The 19,649-nt window shown below is 37.6% G+C and overlaps 2 protein-coding genes across 5 annotated transcripts in view; one reads left to right on the top strand and one right to left on the bottom strand.

The window, feature by feature from the left end:
• The window catches only part of SPAG16 (sperm associated antigen 16), a 968,000-nt gene that overhangs the window by 836,712 nt on the left and 111,639 nt on the right, over positions 1-19,649 (bottom strand). The gene's annotated exons all lie outside the window — the stretch shown is intronic.
• LOC113919238 (Parkinson disease protein 7 homolog) lies at positions 4,977-5,546 on the top strand. Its single transcript, XM_035726471.1, has one exon. The coding sequence runs from the start codon at positions 4,977-4,979 to the stop codon at positions 5,544-5,546; it is 570 nt and encodes a 189-aa protein (XP_035582364.1).

The following is a 19,649-nucleotide window of genomic DNA, read 5'->3' as shown; positions in this document are numbered from 1 at the left end:
AAGGTTGCAGTTGTGACTATACAGAGCATGATCAGACATTCAAAAGCCAGGCATCAAGAAAATAATTCAAATGAATTAATTAGGTGTACTCATTTGGTTTTCTTTAATCTTTATAAGACTCCTGATACATAACCCCACCTAACAAGTTATTTCCCCCACATACAATCCAGGTTTTATTTTGTATCTACCTTCTAAGAAAGGCCTAGAATGGGATGCCAATCAATTTCTAGGAATTGTGCCGAGGCTGTTTTATGGCTATGGGTGTCAATTTTAAATGGCTGAATATAATCTGTCCAGCTGAAATTAATTCCACATACTAGCTGTACAGTTGGATGTATTGTTTGATGCAAAATTCTGCCTTTGACTGTAGGAATTCCATATGCCATCCCCAAAGTCTATCAATTCTTTAGAAGTGGCGTTGGATAGCATGGGGCTGGATAACAAGTCGATCTATTAAAATCTGCACCACAGAATGCCTTTGCCTCTTATCCATTTGTTATGGATCTCACTATCAACACTTTAAGCAACCATCAGAATCTAAAGTTTTGGAATATTTTTTCAACATTTACCAAAGCCTCATTTATGACAGATGATCCAATGTCAGCCATCAGTTTCTCTGGCCTCTCCAGGCACTGTCACTGAATTTAGTTTAGTCAGCAGAAGGCTACATATGTAGACCTGCCCTTTAAACACTGAATTCCTCCAAAGTCCATACTGCCCTTCTCTTTTCTCATTCCACACCTAATCCTGAAGCATTTTTGTCCAGTCCTGAGGTTTACCATAATGTGTTTGCTAGATTCAACTAACTCTAACTAGATGTTCCACAGATGCCTCACTGTCTAGTGCTAAACATTTTTTCTTCTTTCACTTAAATCAGTTTTATTTTGAATTCCTGATCATGATTAATGGCAATATTTTTCACTTGCAAGCCTGAAATTTGGCATCATTCTAACATTTGTTGAACCACATTTTAAAAATTCATTCCTTCTTCTGTATTTTCTTGTTCCTTTCATAGTATAAGTCTCTATTACTGTCCATAAGAGACTGCTGCAGCTTATCACATGTCTCTCAGCTTAAGGAAGCCCCCACACAAAATGGCATTACTAAAAGGCATATAAAATCATATATCATTCCTCTATGTATTACCATCAAATGACTCCCTACTGTCCACAGGGTAAAGTTTCAACTCCTTTGATACAAGGTCATCCATGGGGATAACCCCAGCCTGCCTCCCTAACTTCACCTTCCACTGCTTCCCTAAATATACAGCCATGTCACCTTACATGTTTCTTTGTGCTGTATCTGTTATCAATGTACAAATGTACTTATTAGACATTATTGCTATTGTGTCATTGCACAGTCCCTTCATTCAACTATGAGGTTATTAGAAGACAAGTATGGCACGTGATTCACTTTTGTCTCTCTCACATAGAATCTTACACATAACAGGCACTCTAATAAATGTCTATTTAGTGAACAAGTGGCCTTCTCAAAAGTCGATGTATTGTTCATATCTCATTCATTGAACAGAGCCAATATATTTCTTGAAGGTAGACGTGATATTAAAATAACTTTATATTGCTATGCATGGACTTACCTAGGAATTTTATTTACCTAATTCAGTCACCAGGTGGTAAATCCTATATAAGACTGGCTGCAGATATCATTCATTTTTGCACCTGGCATGATAATGAGTGTTAAAGATTTAGTGCCTCCAAAAAAGGCATCGCTGATTTACAGTTACCAACAGTAATACCATGTTAATATGATTTTTAAAGCCATTATACATTTATATTTTAGTGATACCTTTCAGAGATTCTGATGTAACTTCTACCTTTTGACTTCTAGCTATACAAACATATGCCAAATGTACTATGCATTCAGAACAAAGTCAAAGATTAAGTAGCAATAATTCAAGATAATTTGTGTTTTAATGATTTCAAACATTTGTCTTCTGGTCAAAATGAGCTTAATCACTTTGCCAAAGGTTATTTCATTCCTGTTTGAGTATCCCTGCAACATGGGCAGGCACACACAAGGGTGTGAAGCACACTTATCTACAGCCAGATGATTTTCAGCATAGTGAGACAACTAGGAAGGAACGGGGTTCCAGATATGGATCTATCCTGACACGATAACTAGGCTTGTTTTAGGGATATAGACTTATTAATTTCAAGCTCCAGGGAATTACAGTCTTGTAGATAGAAAATGGTATTTGAATAAGATGGTATGGTCAACTAATCTTCGACAAAGCAGGAAAGCATGTCCAACAGAAAAAAGACAGTCTCTTCAACAAATGGTGTTGGGAAAATTGGACAGCCCATTTCCTTACACCACGCACAAAAATAGACTCAAAATGGATGAAAGACCTAAATGTGAGACAGGAATCCATCAAAATCCTTAAGGAGAATACAGGCAGCAACCTCTTGGAGCTCAGCCGCAGCGCAGCTTCTTCCTAGAAACCGCCAAAGGCAAGGGAAGCAAGGACAAAAATGAACTCTTGGGACTTCATCAAGATAAAAACCTTTTGCACAGCAAAAGAAACAGTCAACAAAACCAAAAGACAACCAATAGAATGGGAGAAGATATTTGCAAATGACATATCAGATAAAGGGCTAGTATCCAAAATCTATAAAGAACTTATCAAACTCAACACCCAAAGAACAAATAATCCAATCAAGAAATGGGCAGAAGACATGAACAGACATTTCTGCAAAGAAGACATCCAAACGGCCAACAGACACATGAAAAAGTGCTCGACATCGCTCGGCATCAGGGAAATCCACATCAAAACCTCAATGAGATACTACCTCACACCAGTCAGAATGGCTAAAATTAACGAGTCAGGAAACGACAGATGTTGGCGAGGACATGGGGAAAGGGGAACCCTCCTACTGTTGGTGGGAATGCAAGCTGGTGCAGCCACTCTGGAAACAGTATGGAGGTTCCTCAAAAAGTTGAAAATAGAGCTACCCTATGACCCAGCAATTGCACTACTAGGTATTTATCCCAAAGATACAAATGTAGTGATCCGAAGGGGTATGTGCATCCCAATGTTTATAGCAGCAATGTCCACAATAGCCAAACTATGGAAAGAGCTTAGATGTCCATCAACAGATGAAAGGATAAAGAAGATGTGATAAACACACACACACACACACACACACACACACACACACACACACACACACAATGGAATATTATGCAGCCATCAAAAAATGAAATCTTGCCATTTGCAATGACGTGGATAGAACTAGAGGGTATTATGCTAAGTGAAATAAGTCAATCAGAGAAAGACAATTATCATATGATCTTGCTGATATGAGAAATTTGAGAAACAAGACAGAGGATCATAGGGGAAGAGAGGGAAAAATGAAATAAGATGAAACCAGAGAGGGAGACAAACCATAAAAGACTCTTAATCTCAGGAAACAAACTGAAGGTTTTTGAAGTGGAGGGGGGTGGGAGGGATGGGGTGGCTGGGTGATGGACACTGGGAAGGGTATGTACTATGGTGAGTGCTGTGAATTGTGTAAGGCTGATGAATCACAGACCTGTACCCCTGAAACAAATAACACATTATATGTTAAGAAAAAAAAGAAAAAAAAAGATGGTAGCAAACAACATGCATGAATCTAAAATAGAATTTGTGCTCATAGAAAATCAAAACCTAGTTCTGCAGGTATTTTTAGAGACAGAGTACAGGAATGAGAAACCCAAATGTAGGGAAAACATAAATGGAAGGTATAAGTAGGTAAGAATGGAAAGGCTGGAAAGATAATGGCAGAAGACCATGAAGAAACAGGAAGAAAAGATAATTTAGCTTTTACAGACACTGGAGGCACTGAAATTTCTGGGCAAAAATATGATCTAAGAAATTATATCACATTTTTCAACAAAAATATTCCATTTTAAATTATTCGATAGGTGGTATATTCTGTATATAAACATAAAAATTTAAGCTTATAAATATTTCTCCTCAAAGTAGAAGAGAGTTTCAGTAATGACAAACGAGGTTATGTGGAACAAGCCTCCTGTTGAAAACAACTAAATATGACAAAAATATGATTTTTAGAAAATGTATTTGAAAGCATCAGAGAATTTAACCATGTAGTGAAGAATAATGGAGTCAAGATCTAAGAGAAGAGAGACACACATGGAGGTTAGCCTGGCATTTGGAGTTTGTTTCCTCCTGAAGCTTTGGCTTCAGATAATTTTGATAAAGGAGGCTAAAAGACTGAGACAAAGAAGACCAATGTAGCTGAGAGCCCCAAGTATGGGTTCTGGTAAAAACTCTGAGGAATGAGAGGGAATTAGAAATAGACTTGACATTCCAAAGACTAAAGCTAAACTTAGAATCATTTCAATTACTAATTGGAATAAGGTAATAATGCAATTAATAGTGTTTCCAGTACAGCTGCCTGTAAGATGTCAGCATAAATACTCTTTGGAAAAAGATAATATCATTCCTGTGCCTCAAATCAGACCTCTGTTTTTTTAAAGAAATATTTTCTGATGCTCAAAAAAAAAAAAACAAGACAAAGAAACAAAAGCAGGCATATAAAACTCAAGGCAATGTGACCAAAACCCCAAAGAAATGCTGGACATTAGGAACTCATCTGCAGGGAATACAGATGATGGAGAAAATCAGTCATAGGTGTTAATTTGTGAACTGGGAAACTGATCCAAAGGAAACCACCTAGCTAACATAGGAAGAGGTTAAATATACAGAAAAAAAAAAAAAGGAAAAATATCTACAAAAATGTAAAATGGCATCCCATAGGAATATAAAGAAAATGGTAAGGAAGCAATATTTGAAGAAATAATGGGTGAGAATTTTCCGAACTGATAAGCAACATCAAGAAAACCATATGTAGGGAGTCCGGTTGTGGTTCCGTCGTCCCCAGCACTGAATTGCTGCCGATGGGGCCGAGGTTCCTTGTCTGTGGTAAGCCTTTAAAAAATACAACATAAAAATGGCTTCAAAAAGAGCTCTGGTCATCCTGGCCAAAGGAGCAGAGGAGATGGAGACAGTCATCCCCGTAGATGTCATGAGGCGAGCTGGAATTAAAGTCACCATTGCGGGTCTGGCTGGGAAAGACCCAGTACAGTGTAGCCGAGACGACGTCATTTGTCCTGATGCCCATCTGGAAGATGCAAAAAAAGAGGGACCTTATGACGTAGTGGTTCTGCCGGGAGGCAATCTGGGTGCGCAGAATTTATCTGAGTCTGCTGCTGTGAAGGAGATACTGAAAGAACAAGAAAAAAGGAAGGGCCTCATAGCTGCCATCTGTGCAGGTCCTACGGCTCTTTTGGCTCATGAAATAGGTTTTGGAAGCAAAGTTACAACACATCCACTTGCTAAAGACAAAATGATGAATGGAAGTCATTATAGCTACTCCGAGAACCGTGTGGAGAGGGACGGCTTGATCCTCACGAGCCGCGGGCCTGGAACCAGCTTTGAGTTCGCTCTTGCGATCGTCGAGGCACTGAACGGCAAGGACGTGGCTGACCAAGTGAAGGCCCCGCTCGTTCTTAAAGATTAGAGCAGACAGCTTTGATCAGAAGTAGAGAAACAGGCCGTTCGTAATCATTCTCACCACCTTCGCTTGAAGCAAAATGCGCGGTTCCGGTGCAGAGTTTCCCCGCCTGCACCCGGGTCTCCACGGTGCTGAACCTTGATGGCAGAGCAAATGGCATTTAGCAAACTACCAACTGTTACTTTGTTTATCGCTGGTTTCCCCTTGTTGGTATGTGTGAAACCAAATTCATGATCAGCCTCACTTGCATCTGTTAACTGTTGATAGAGCTACTGTGATAGACTAGCAGTGAACACATTTGACACAGCAAGGAAGAAAAGCGTAAAGGCAAAGATTTAAGAAGCTTGTGATTTTCTCCCATTTGAATAATGTGCTGTTAAAAATACCAATGAAGGGGCTCCTGAGTGGCTCAGTCGGTTAAGCACTTGCCTTCGGCTCAGGTCATGATCCCTGGGTCCTGGGATTGAGCCCCGCATCGGGCTCCCTGCTCAGCGGGAAGTGGGCTTCTCCCTCTCCCACTCCCCTGGCTTGTGTTCCCTCTGTCGCTGTCTCTCTGTCAAATAAATAAATAAATAAAATCTTTAAAAAAAATAAAATACCAATAAAAAAAAGAAAACCATATGTGGGTATATCATAATATAACTGCTGAAAGTCAAAGATAAAGAGAAAATCGTTAAGGAAGCCAGAGGGAAATATAGATATATTGTACTGAAAAGAGACATAGGAAGAATTAGTCAACTTCTTGACAGAACAAGGATAGCCAGAAGATGATGGAACAGTATCTGAAAAGTGCGAAAAGAAAACACTTACTATTGATTTGGTAAATACCTAGTGGTGCAATTGCTTGATCATAGGGTGGTTCTATTTTTAACTTTTTGAGGAACTTCCATACTGTTTTCCAGTGGCTACTAGGTATTTACCCAAAGGATACAAAAATACTAATTCAAATGGTATGTGTACCCAATGTTTATAGCAGCATTATCAGTAATAGCCAAATTATGGAAAGAGTTCAAATATCCATCAACTGATGAATGGATAAAGAAGATGTGGTACATATATACAATGGAGTATTACTCAGCCATAAAAAAGAATGAAATCTTACCATTTGCAACAACGTGGATGGAGCTAGAGAGTATAATGCTAAAAGCAAAATAAGTCAGTCAGAATAAGACAAATACCATATGATTTCACTCATATGTGGAATTTAAGAAACAAAACAAATGAACATGGGGGATGGGAAGAGAAGCAAACCAAAAAACAGACTCTTAACTACAGAGAACAAACTGATGGCTACTGGAAGGGAGGTGAGGGGGGCAGGTGAGGGAAGGATGGGTTAAACAGGTGATGGGTATTAAAGAGGGTGCTTGTGATGAACACCAGGTGATGTATGTAAGTGATGAATCACTAAATTCTACATCTGAATTTGGTCTGTCAGACCAAGAGTCAAAGCAAAATTCAGGTATAGTATATGCTGCTTAAGATATGAAACTAAAATATATGGAAACAAAAATGGTGGAAAAGAAAGAAAAAATATATACCATGCAAACCAAAAATAAATTGGGCCTGGCTAAGATACTATAAGCAGACTTTCATACAAAAGTCTAAGACAAGTAAAAAGAGACACTCATGGTATTAATAAATTTAGTTCATTGGGTAGATATAATAATTCTAAGATTTCTGCACATTTTCTCAAAATACAAATCTCAAATACTTAAAGACCTATTATACCCAAGAGAGTATCTCACAATATCTCCTCGAAAACAATACAGAAAAGCACAAAGAACAAGAAACCACAAAAATCAAACCTTCAGCACAATCTTCTCAAAATTACAAATAACTTTAGGGCATTAAGACAAAAAAGCCAAATTCCAGCAAGCCAGTTCTTCGGCTTCTCCCATGTTGTAAACCTTCCTAGAGAGCAAGGGCAAGCTGAGAAAAACTGCAAGGAAAGAGGAGTGCTGATAAGGCAGAATCATCTTCAGATAGAGTCCATCCTTCCTGATAAAAGAGTAAAACTGTTTCTGGTGAAGAATTGGGACTCAGGGAACAGAATTAGAAAAACATGCAACTTCAAGCAGTGGTTTTCAAAGGGCAATGTTTCTGGGAAGAGAAGGCCAAAAAGAGAGGGAGATGTGGCCTTTGGCAGATTAACAATGAAAAGATAAAAATGCAAGTCAAAAAATTTAGGATCCTACAACACAAAGAGAACCAAAATATAGGACACATAACCCCACCCACAATCTGAAAAAAAAAAAATCCACTAAAGAAACCAGATTTAATGTATAGATAGAAAAAGGCATTAGTGGAATTAGAAATTAAAAATCTTGTAAACAACCTCAAATCAACAAAAATGAAGAGAGGGGAAAAAATTAATCCATACAGGATTATTACCAAAAAATCAGGAAAATAAAAAAGATTGGTCACATCTGAACTGATGAAAATTCCCCCCCCCGCCAAAAAAAACCAAACATGAAGCAAAAGAAAATTGCATGACATAACTTAAAACTGAACTAAATATATTAAAAGAAGAATTTGAGGGAAAAGCATCTTAAATTGGAAATTTGAAAGTTAAAAACAAATGAAAAAAAGAAATATAAAGAGTTGACTGAACTCAAGGAAGAAATGGAAGAAAAGGACAAAATTACCTCAGATATAGCAAATAAATTACAAGATACCTAGGAGAACACAGATTCAAAATGACATTTATTAAGAAACATTGAAGAAAGGTAGAGAAACAATCAAGGGGATGAAAATGAGGGAAAGGAAGTAGTTCAAAATTTCAAACAATGTGGGTGAAATGGAAGACAGGTAAAGAAGGAATCACATTTGCATAACTACATCTCTAGAGAAGTAAAACGAAACAATGGAACAGAAATCATATTTAAGACTAAAATCCAAAACAATTTTCCATAAATTTTTAAAAAGCTCAAACCTACATATTGAAAGGAGACCAATGAGAATTGGGAAATATTAACCCAGAATATATATCAACTCTGACACATATCTTAGTAAAATTATTAGAACTCAAAAAAACAAAAACAAAAACAAATAACACACACACACACACACACACACAAAAACAAAACAAAAACAAAAACAAAAACTTCAAGGTCCCCAGGAAAAATATCAAATAACTTAGAAAAGAAAAAAAAGTATACTGGCATTACCCTTTAAAAAAATAAAAGAAAAAGTGAGATATCAATGGTGCAGCAAGTTAAAAAAGAAAAAAAGTTCAATAACGGTAAGTAGGAACCCAAAATTTAAAATGCAACTAAACCATCCTTCAAATATCAAGATTGTAGAAATACAATTTTAAATACAGAGGAATTTAGGGAATTCTGTACCCATATGCCTTTCAAGAATCTAGTAGAGCTTCAGTCAACCAATAGATGACTGGAAATGCTTCAGCAAAATGAGGGAAGGTGGTATTTTAATATATACAAGACTAAAATAAAAGTGGGAGAAGAATGAATGACTGATGTATAAATAGAATATGTAATGAGAAAGTAGAAATGAAGCAACCAAAAAATGGAGAACAGGAACAGAAAGAAAGAAGATAATAGAATGAGCACACTGATTGCTGAATGGGAGAGATGTTCCCAAAGTTTCTCAGTTTGTGGCTCCTTCAGTGCCTCAAGAACTTTTCAGGCAGCTCTAGACCAAAAGAAACACATTATAGTTTGTTTACTAAGAGGTTAGGTCCAAACAACTTAGTATTTATGTCTGAACAAAATAATAGTACATTTGAAAAAAAAATCACAGAGACTAAAAGAAAAAAAAAAAACTTGTTTCATTCCTAAGTAACAACTATGACTTAGTAATTGCACTGTGGGCCCATTGGGAGAACACCACTTCTCAAACCTTGGATCGATCAGGTTGGACCCTACCACCCTCAATTCCAGTTGCACACTGATTTTCAGGCATTGCTTTTTCTCTGAGCGTACTTTTGCAAAGATATGGCATCATTGAAATCATTATAGCCATCATCTAAGGACGAACATGCCAGCAGTTTGTGCAGAATCCAAGAAATGTCACTAAGTTTCCTTAAAAATTGAAAATATAGGGCAGAGTCCCTGTGAGTTTACTGTGGTGCCCCAGAGCATATTTTGGGAACAATGGGAATAGGAAGTAGGGAAAACTAAAGGGTGTAGTTAAAAAATAAAAGAAAAAGATAATAAGTTAAATGTGAAAATGGGAATAAGTTGATTTAAAAAGTTTTAAGTTCAAAGGGGAAAATTACAAACTGCAAAAAAAAGACAGAAATATTTTTTGAAAGAAAAAATACACATCTCCTAAAGAAGAAAGAATAGCAAGATTATAGCATATCATGACAAAGTTGAGATCAAACACATCACCCATTTCAATATATAAAAATGGGCATAACTCTTACATTAATTTTTTTTTCAATCTGGATCACAAATCAAGATGCAACATTGACACAATATGCAATTACCACATCTAATACAAAGTGATTCAGGAAACTCAAAGAGGTGAACAAAAGTATAACAGGTAAACTAAAAAGTAAGAAAGCAGGAACAATGATCCTGATATCAGACAAAGTAAAACTTCAGTGAAAAGCATTAAATGTAACAAAGAAAGGAAATTTTTAATGCTAAAAGCCACAATTCACAGCAAAGATATAACATTTATATCTTTGCACAAATTAACATAGCAACTACCTTTATGAAGCAAAACTATAGGAGACACAAAGAGACATAGAACCAAATGACATATTTAAAAATGCTCATAGCAACATTCTGTTTAATAGACCCAAAGAGAAAATAACTTAAGAAGTCTACCAACAGAGGAACAGAAAAACAAATTCTAGTATGTTCATATAATAAAATACTAAGCTGCAATAGAAATACATGTACTACAGTTACATGCAACATGGAGGAATCTCACAAACATATTTTTGAGTAAGACAAGCCAAACACAAAGGCATACATACTACATGTATTTCTACACATTTCAAACATAGGCAAACATGACTAGTGTTTGATGGCAGGATAGCTGTTAGTGTCAGGGAGAAGAAAGGAGATGGAAATTAGGAGGGGCCATGAGAAATTAGCTATAATTTTGTGTTCTATTGTTCTGAATGCATATTATACTTAAAGTATGTTTAGAGTAATATGCTAAATAACAGTGAAGTGGTGAGAGTGAACCTCCCTGTCTTGTTCCTGACCATAGAGGAAAAGCTCTGAGGTTTTCCCCATTAAGGCTGATATTAGCTTTGGGTTTTTCATATATAGTCTCTATTAGGTTGAGATTTGTTCCTACTTTATTGAGAGTTTTATATCATGAACGGATGTTGTATTTGTTAAATGTTTTTTCTGCATCTACTGAAAGGATCATATGGTTCTTATCCTTTCTTTTATTAATGTGGTATATCATACTGATATATTGAACCACTCTTGAATCCAGGAATAAATCCCACTTGATCATGGTAAATGACTTCATGTAATGTATTGTTGGATTTGGTTTGCTAGAATTTTATTGAGAATTTTTGCATCCACGTTCATCAGGAATATTGGTCTATGGTTCTCTTTTTTAGTGAAGTCTTTATCAAGGCCAGCATCACCCTAGTATCAGGGTGATGCTGGCCTTGTAGAATGAATTTGTAAGTTTTCCTTCCTTTTCTACTTTTTGGAATGGTTAGAGAAGAATAGGTATTAACTCTTCTTTAAATGTTTGGTACAATTGGCCTGTGAAGCCATCGGACTTACTGTTTTTTGGGAGTATTTTTATTACAGATTTAATTTCTTTGCTAAAGTCCTATCCATAGCAATCAGACAACAAAAAGAAATAAAAGGCATCCAAATCGGCAAGGAAGAAGTCGAACTTTCACTATTTGCAGATAACATAATACTCTATACAGAAAACCCCAAACACTCCACCAAAAAACTGCTAGAACTGATAACCAAATTCAGTAAAGTCACAGAATACAAAATCAACATACAAAAATCTGTTGCATTCCTATACAACAATAATGAAGAACAGAAAGAGAAATTAAGAAAACAATACCATTTACAATTGTACAAAACCAATAAGATACCTAGGAATAAACCTAACCAAAGAGGTGAAAGACCTGTACTCTAAAAACTATAAAACACTGATGAAAGAAATTGAAAAAGACACAAAGAAATGTAAAAAACATTACATGCTCATGGATAGGAAGAACAAATATTGTTAAAATGTCTATACTACCTAGAGCAATCTATACATTGAATACAATTCTCATCAAAATACCAACAACATTTTTCACAGAGCTAGAAAAAAAACAATCCTAAAATTTGTATGGAACCACAAAAGACACCAAATAGCCAAAGCAACCTTGAAAAAGAAAAGCAAAGCTGGAGGCATCACAATTCCTGGACTTCAAGTTATATTATAAAGCTGTAGTGATCAGAACAGTATGGTACTGGCACAAAAACAGACACATAGATCTACAGAACAGAATAGAAAACCCAGAAAGGAACCCAAAACTCTATGGTCAACTAATCTTCAACAAAGCAGGAAAGAATATCCAATGGGAAAAAGACAGTCTCTTCAACAATTGGTGTTGGGATAATTGGACAGCAACATGCAAGAGAATGAAACTGGACCACATCCTACAACATACACAGAAATAAATTTGAAATGAATGAAAGACCTAAATGTGAGACCTGAAACCATAAAAATCCTAGAGGAGAACACAGGCAGTAACCTCTTTGACATCAGCCATAGCAACTTCTTTCTAGATATGTCTCCTGAGGTAAGGGAAATAAAAGCAAAAATACACTATTGGGACTTCCTCAAAATAAAAAGCTTCTGCAAAGTGAAGGAAACAATCAACAAAAGTGCAAGTCAACCTACAGAATGGGAGAAGATATTTGCAAATGACATATCTGATCAATGGTTATCCAAAATATATAAAAAACTCACACAACTCAACACCCAATCAACAAATAGTCCAGTTAAAAAATGGGCAGCGATGCCTGGGTGGCTCGGTTGGTTAAGTGTTTGCCTTTGGCTCAGGTCATGATCCCAGGGTCCTGGGACTGAGTCCTGCATTGAGCTCCTTGCTCAGCAGGAAGCCTGCTTCTCCCCCTGCCTGCTGCTCTGCCTGCTTGTGTGCTCAGGCTCTCTCTCTCTCTACCCCTGTGTCTGACAAATAAATAAATAAATAAATAATATCTTTTAAAAAAGTGGGCAGAAGACATGAATAGACATTTTTCTAAAGAAAACACAGAGATGGCCAACAGACACATGAAAAGATTATCATCACTGATCGTTAGGGAAACATGAATCAAAACTACAATGAGGGGAGGGTGGAGCAAGATGGCGGAGGAGTAGGAGACTTGGATTTCGTCTGGTCTCTGGAATTCAGCTGAATGGGGATCAAACCATTATGAACACCTACGAACTCAACAGGAGATGAAGAAGAGCGTAGCAACAACTCTCTGAACAGAGAAGCGACCACCCACTGGAAGGTAGGAGTGCAGAGAAGTGAATCCGAGGCGATATTCGGGAGGATAGACGGTGGGGGAGGGGGCCTCTGCCGCTTCTGGCAAGTGATAAAGCCGCAGAGCAAAAAACTGGAACTTTTAGAAGTCTGCTCCACTGAGGGACGTCGCTCCAGTGGCTAAGCGGGGGGTGGAACCCTCGCGGGACAGTGTGGTCTCAGAACCCTCGGGGTCACAGAAAGACCGGGGGTGCCTGAGTGCGGCAGAGCTCCCAGGTATCGGAGCAGGGAAGCCGGCTGCAGAGATGGAGCGGAGGCGCGGGCTCTTAGCTCAGGGTTGCCATAAACTGTGATCCGCGGCCCAGTCGGACCACTGCTCCTCCAGCAGGGACCCAACAAGCAGCAGAGCCGGGGAGACACCCCTTCCATCCCCGGGAGGAGCCACGCAGGAGCGCACCGCAGGGATCTGCTGGGTTTGGAGACTCCACACGGGGTCGGGTGCCAGAGATAGAAACACTTGGTCACAGGCCAGGTGAGTACGGAGTGTGGCCGGAGACCGGGGAGACAGGAGTGATTGACTGCTTTTCTCAGGGGCGCACTGAGGAGCGGGGCCCCGAGTTCTCGGCTCCTCCAGGAGGAGATTGGGAGGCCACCATTTTCACTCTCATCCTCCAAAGCTCTACCGAGAGCTTGCAGGGAACAAAAACTCCCAAGAGCAAACCAGGGCAGATTGCTTAGCCCGGACTCACAAGGGCGGGGTAATTCCGCCTCTTGCAAAGACATCTGGGAACCACGGCAACAGGCCCCTCCCCAAGAAGATCAGCACGAACAGCCAGCCAAGACCAAGTTTACTGATCAAGGAGAATGGGAAAACTTCAGCACTAGGGGAATACTGCATATAGAATTCATGGCTTTTTTACCATGATTCATTAGTTTTTCAAAGTTAATTTTTTTAACTGTTTTTTTTAATTATTCTTTTTCCCTTTTTCAAACATCTTATCAATCCCTTTTTAAAAAAAATTTTATTTTTCATTTTTAGAGTCATATTCTATCCCTTCATAGCAGTTACCCTTATTTTTGGCATATATATATAAGTTGTTCTCTCTTTAAAATTTTGAGATACAATTTCTTCTAACATATCAAAATATACCCTAAATCTCTAGAGTATGGCTTTGTTCTAGTCTCCTGCCTGATCACATTCTCTCCCTTTTTTTTCTTTTAAACTTTCTTTCTTTTTTTAAAACGACTTATCAATTCCTTTTATAAAATCTTTTATAATTTTCATCTTTACAGTCATCTTCCATCCCTTCATTGTATCAACCCTTATTTTGTACATATATAAGTCTTTCTTTCTTTACAATTTTAGAGGCACTATGTTCTAACACACCAAAAGACACCCAGAATCTAGTGTGTGGCACTGATCTATGCACTAGCCTGATCATATTTGATCATATTCTGGTTTTTTTTGTTTTGTTTTCTTCTGTTTTTGTTTGTTTTTATCTTTTTCTTTTTTCTCTCTCTTTTTTTTTTCTTTCTTTCCCTTTCTTTTCCCCTAGTTTCAGGTCTTTTCTGATTTGTTTAGAGTATATTTTCTGGGGATGTTGTTAACCTGTTAGCATTTTTTTCTCTCATTTATCTATTCTCCTCTGGACAAAATGACAAGATGAAAGAAATCACCCCAGCAAAAAGAACAAGAGGTAGTACCGTCTGCCAGGGACCTACTCAATATGGACATTAGTACAATGTCGGACCTAGAGTTCAGAATCATGATTTTAAAGATACTAGCTGGGCTTGAAAAAAGCATGGAAGTTATAAGAGACACCCTTCCGGGAGAAATAAAAGAACTAAAATCTAACCAAATCGAAATCAAAAAGGCTATTAGTGAGTGCAATAAAAAATGGGGGCACTAACTGCTAGGATAAATGAGGCAGAAGAGAGAATTAGAGATATAGAAGACCAAATGATGGAAAATAAAGAAGCTGAGAAAAACAGAGATAAACAACTACTGGATCACGAGGGCCGAATTCGAGAGATAAGTGATACCATAAGATGAAACAACATTGGAATAATTGGGATCCCAGAGGAAGAAGAAAGAGAGAGAGGGGCAGAAGGTATACTGGAACAAATTATAGCAGAGAACTTCCCTAATGTGGGGAAGGAAACAGGCATCAAAATTCAGGAGGCACAGAGAACCCCTCTCAAAATCAATAAAAATAGGTCAACACCCCGACATCTAATAGTAAAACTTACGAGTCTCAGAGAAAAAGAGAAAATCTTGAAAGCAGCTCGGGAGAAGAGATATGTAACCTATAAAGGTAGAAACATTAGATTGGCAATAGACCTAACCACAGAGACCTGGCAGGCCAGAAAGGACTGTCATGATATCTTCAGAGCACTAAACGAGAAAAATATGCAGCAAGAATACTATATCCAGCTAGGCTGTCTTTGAAAATAGAAGGAGAGATAAAAGGCTTCCAGGACAAACAAAAACTAAAGAAATTTGCAAACACAAAACCAGCCCTCCAAGAAATATTGAAAGGGGTCCTCTAAGCAAAGAGAGAGCCTAAAAGCAGCATAGACCAGAAAGGAACACAGACAATACACAGTAACAGTCACCTTACAGGCAATACAATGGCACTAAATTCCTATCTTTCAATAGTTACCCTGAATGTAAATGGGCTAAATGCCCCAATCAAAAGACACAGGCTATCAGATTGGATTAAAAAACAAGATCCATTGATAGGCTGTTTGCAAGAGACTCATTTTAGACCCAAAGACACCCCCACATTGAAAGTGAAGGGGTGGAAAACAATTTACCATGCTAATAGACACCAAAAGAAAGCTGGGGTGGCAATCCTTATATCAGACAAATTAGATTTTAAAACAAAGACTGTAATAAGAGATGAGGAGGAACACTATATCCTACTTAAAGGGTCTATCCAACAAGAAGATCTAACAATTGTAAATATCTATGCCCCTAACATGGGAGCAGCCAATTATGTAAGCCAATTAATAACAAAAGCAAAGAAACACATTGACAACAATACAATAATAGTGGGGGACTTTAACACCCCCTTGACTGAAATGGACAGATCATCTAAGCAAAAGATCAACAAGGAAATAAAGACTTTAAATGACACACTGGACCAAATGGACTTCACAAACATATTCAGAACATTCCATCCCCAAGCAACAGAATATTCATTCTTCTCTAGTGCCCATGGAACATTCTCCAGAATAGATCACATCCTAAGTAACAAATCAGGTCTCAACCACTACCAAAAGATTGGGATCATTCCCTGCATATTTTCAGACCACAATGCTTTGAAACTAGAACTCAATCGCAAGAGGAAAGTTGGAAAGAACTCAAATACATGGAGGCTAAAGAGCATCCTACTGAAGAATGAATGGGTCAACCAGGAAATTAAAGAAGAATTAAAAAATTTTATGGAAACAAATGATATGAAAACACAACTGTTCAAAATCTTTGGGATACAGCAAAGGCAGTCCTAAGAGGAAAGTATATAGCAATACAAGCCTTTCTCAAGAAACAAGAAAGGTCTCAAATACACAACCTAACCCTACACCTAAAGGAGCTAGAGAAAAAACAGCAAATAAAGCCTAAACCCACCAGGAGAAGAGAAATAATAAAGATCAGAGCAGAAATCAATGAAATAGAAACCAAAAGAACAGTAGAACAGATCAATGAAACTAGGAGCTGGTTCTTTGAAAGAATTAACAAGATTGATAAACCCCTGGCCAGACTTATCAAGAAGAAAAGAGAAATGACCCAAATCAACAAAATCACGAATGAAAGAGGAGAGATCACAACCAACACCAAAGACATACAAACAATTATAAGAACATATTATGAGCAACTCTATGCCAGCAAATTAGATAACCTGGAAGAAATGGATGCATTCCTAGAGATGTATCAACTACCAAAATTGAACCAGGAAGAAATAGAAAACCTGAACAGACCTATAACCACCAAGGAAATTGAAGGAGTCATCAAAAATCTCCCAAGAAACAAAAGCCCAGGGCCAGATGGCTTCCCAGGGGAATTCTACCAAACATTTCAAGAAGAATTAATACCCATTCTCCTGAAACTGTTCCAAAAAATAGAAATGGGAGGAAAACTTCCAAACTCATTTTATGAGGCCACCATTGATCCCCAAACCAGACAAAGACCCCATCAAAAAGGAGAATTACAGACCAATCTCCTTGATGAACATGGATGCAAAAATTCTCACCAAAATACTAGCCAATAGGATCCAACAGTACATTAAAGGATTATTCACCATGACCAAGTGGGATTTATCCCTGGGCTGCAAGGTTGGTTCAACATCCACAAATCAATCAATGTGATACAATATATTAACAAAAGAAAGAATAAGGATCATATGATCCTCTCAATAGATGCAGAGAAAGCATTTGATAAAGTACAGCATCCTTTCTTGATCAAAACTCTTCAGAGTATAGGGATAGAGAGTACATAACTCAATATCATAAAAGCCATCTATGAAAAACTTACAGCAAATATCATTCTTAATGGGGAAAAACTGAGAGCTTCCCCCTAAGGTCAGGAATGCAGCAGGGATGTCCACTATCACCACTGCTATTCAACACAGTATTAGAAGTCCTAGCCACAGCAATCAGACAACAAAAAGAAATCAAAGGCATCCAAATCGGCAAGGAGGAAGTCAAACTCTCACTCTTTGCAGATGATGTGATACTTTATGTGGAAAACCCAAAAGACTCCACCCCAAAACTGCTAGAACTCATACAGGAATTCAGTCAAGTGGCAGGATATAAAACCAATGCACAGAAATCAGTGGCATTCCTATACACCAACAACAAGACAGAGGAGAGAGAAATTAAGGAGTCGATCCCATTTACAATTGTACCAAAAACCATAAGATACCTAGGAATAAATCTAACCAAAGAGGCAAAGGATCTGTACTCAGAAAACTATAAAATACTCATGAAAGAAATTGAGGAAGACAGAGAGAAATGGAAAAACGTTCCATGTTCGTGGATTGGAAGAACAAATATTGTGAAGATGTCAATGCTCCCTAGAGCAATCTACACATTCAATGCAATCCCCATCAAAATACCATCCACTTTTTTCAAAGAAATGGAACAAATAATCCTAAAATTTGTATGGAACCAGAAGAGACCCCCGAATAGCCAGAGGAATGTTGAAAAAGAAAAGCAAAGCTGGCGGCATCACAATTCCGGACTTCCAGCTCTATTACAAAGCTGTCATCATCAAGACAGTATGGTACTGGCACAAAAACAGACACATAGATCAATGGAACAGAATAGAGAGCCCAGAAATGGACCCTCAACTTTATGGTCAACTAATCTTTGACAAAGCAGGAAAGAATGTCCAATGGCAAAAAGACAGTCTCTTCAACAAATGGTGTTGGGAAAATTGGACAGCCACATGCAGAAGAATGAAACTGGACCATTTCCTTACACCACACACAAAAATAGACTCCAAATGGTTGAAAGACCTAAACGTGAGACAGGAGTCCATCAAAATCCTAAAGTAGAACACAGGCAGCAACCTCTTCGACCTCAGCTGCAGCAACTTCCTCCTAGAAACATCACCAAGTGAGCCACCCAGGCATCCCTGAAGTTACCCTTATTGTGGAAGGATCTGTGGTAGAATAAATTTGGTTTAAGAAAGAATACAAGACTTACAGGGGTGCCTAGGTGACTCAGTCAGTTAAGCATCTGCCTTCAGCTCAGGTCATGATCCCAGGGTCCTGGGATCAAGCCCCACATGGAGCTCCCCAGCTTCTCCCTCTCCCTCTCCCTCTGCCTCTGACTCTCCTGACTTGTGCACTCTCTTTCTCTTCTCTCTCAAACAAATAAATAAAATCTTTGGGGAAAAAAAAGAAAGAATACAAGACTTACCAAATGAAGGTATAAAATATTAAGAAACAATTTAAAAGTATAGATTCTTATTTATAATAATAATATAAAGGATTGCCATGTGCTGCGCACCTGACTAAATGCTATGCAGACATTTTACTCTTTAAATCTAATAAAAGTTATTTAAAAGGGTATTATAATCCTGATTTTATAGGTGATAAATTGAAGGTCAGAGAAATTAATTTGCTCAAGCTCCTAAAATTAGTAAGAAACAAGGCATGGGCAATGTGACTCTAAATCTACTTTTCATCGAAATGCTTAAAGACTAAGTGTTTCCATTTTTGCATAGTATTACATGCTCTACCGAGGATGAAAAGACTTCAAATCAAGAAACGTAAAAGATTTAGTCTGAGGGTACCACTAGTGATGATTAATGCAAATATTCCCATAAAAGAACAGGGATTAAATGGTATTTAAAAAGGAATTAAATGGTATTAGGAAAGGAATGTCATTTCAGGTAAAGATTTGCTGGTTGTGGGTAACATGAGAAAATTCAACATATAATACAATACAACTAGTACTTCTGACCCTCAAATAACTCATTGATTGAATAAGACATTAAGTTTAATGGCATGATAAGAGTAAAACAATCTAATAATACAATTTTATTTGTGTTAAATTATATAGATTTAATGACACAGTACCAGAAGTCTACAATACTACACATTTTTCTAAATGCCCAATATGTTCATTGCTTGACATATGGGGCTCAAATAAATCTG

This window comes from Zalophus californianus, chromosome 3, assembly GCF_009762305.2.
Source record: "Zalophus californianus isolate mZalCal1 chromosome 3, mZalCal1.pri.v2, whole genome shotgun sequence".
In the NCBI taxonomy this organism is placed as follows: Eukaryota; Metazoa; Chordata; class Mammalia; order Carnivora; family Otariidae; genus Zalophus; species Zalophus californianus.
Note: the sequence above shows the minus strand (reverse complement) of the source record. Positions and strands in the feature narration are given on the sequence as shown.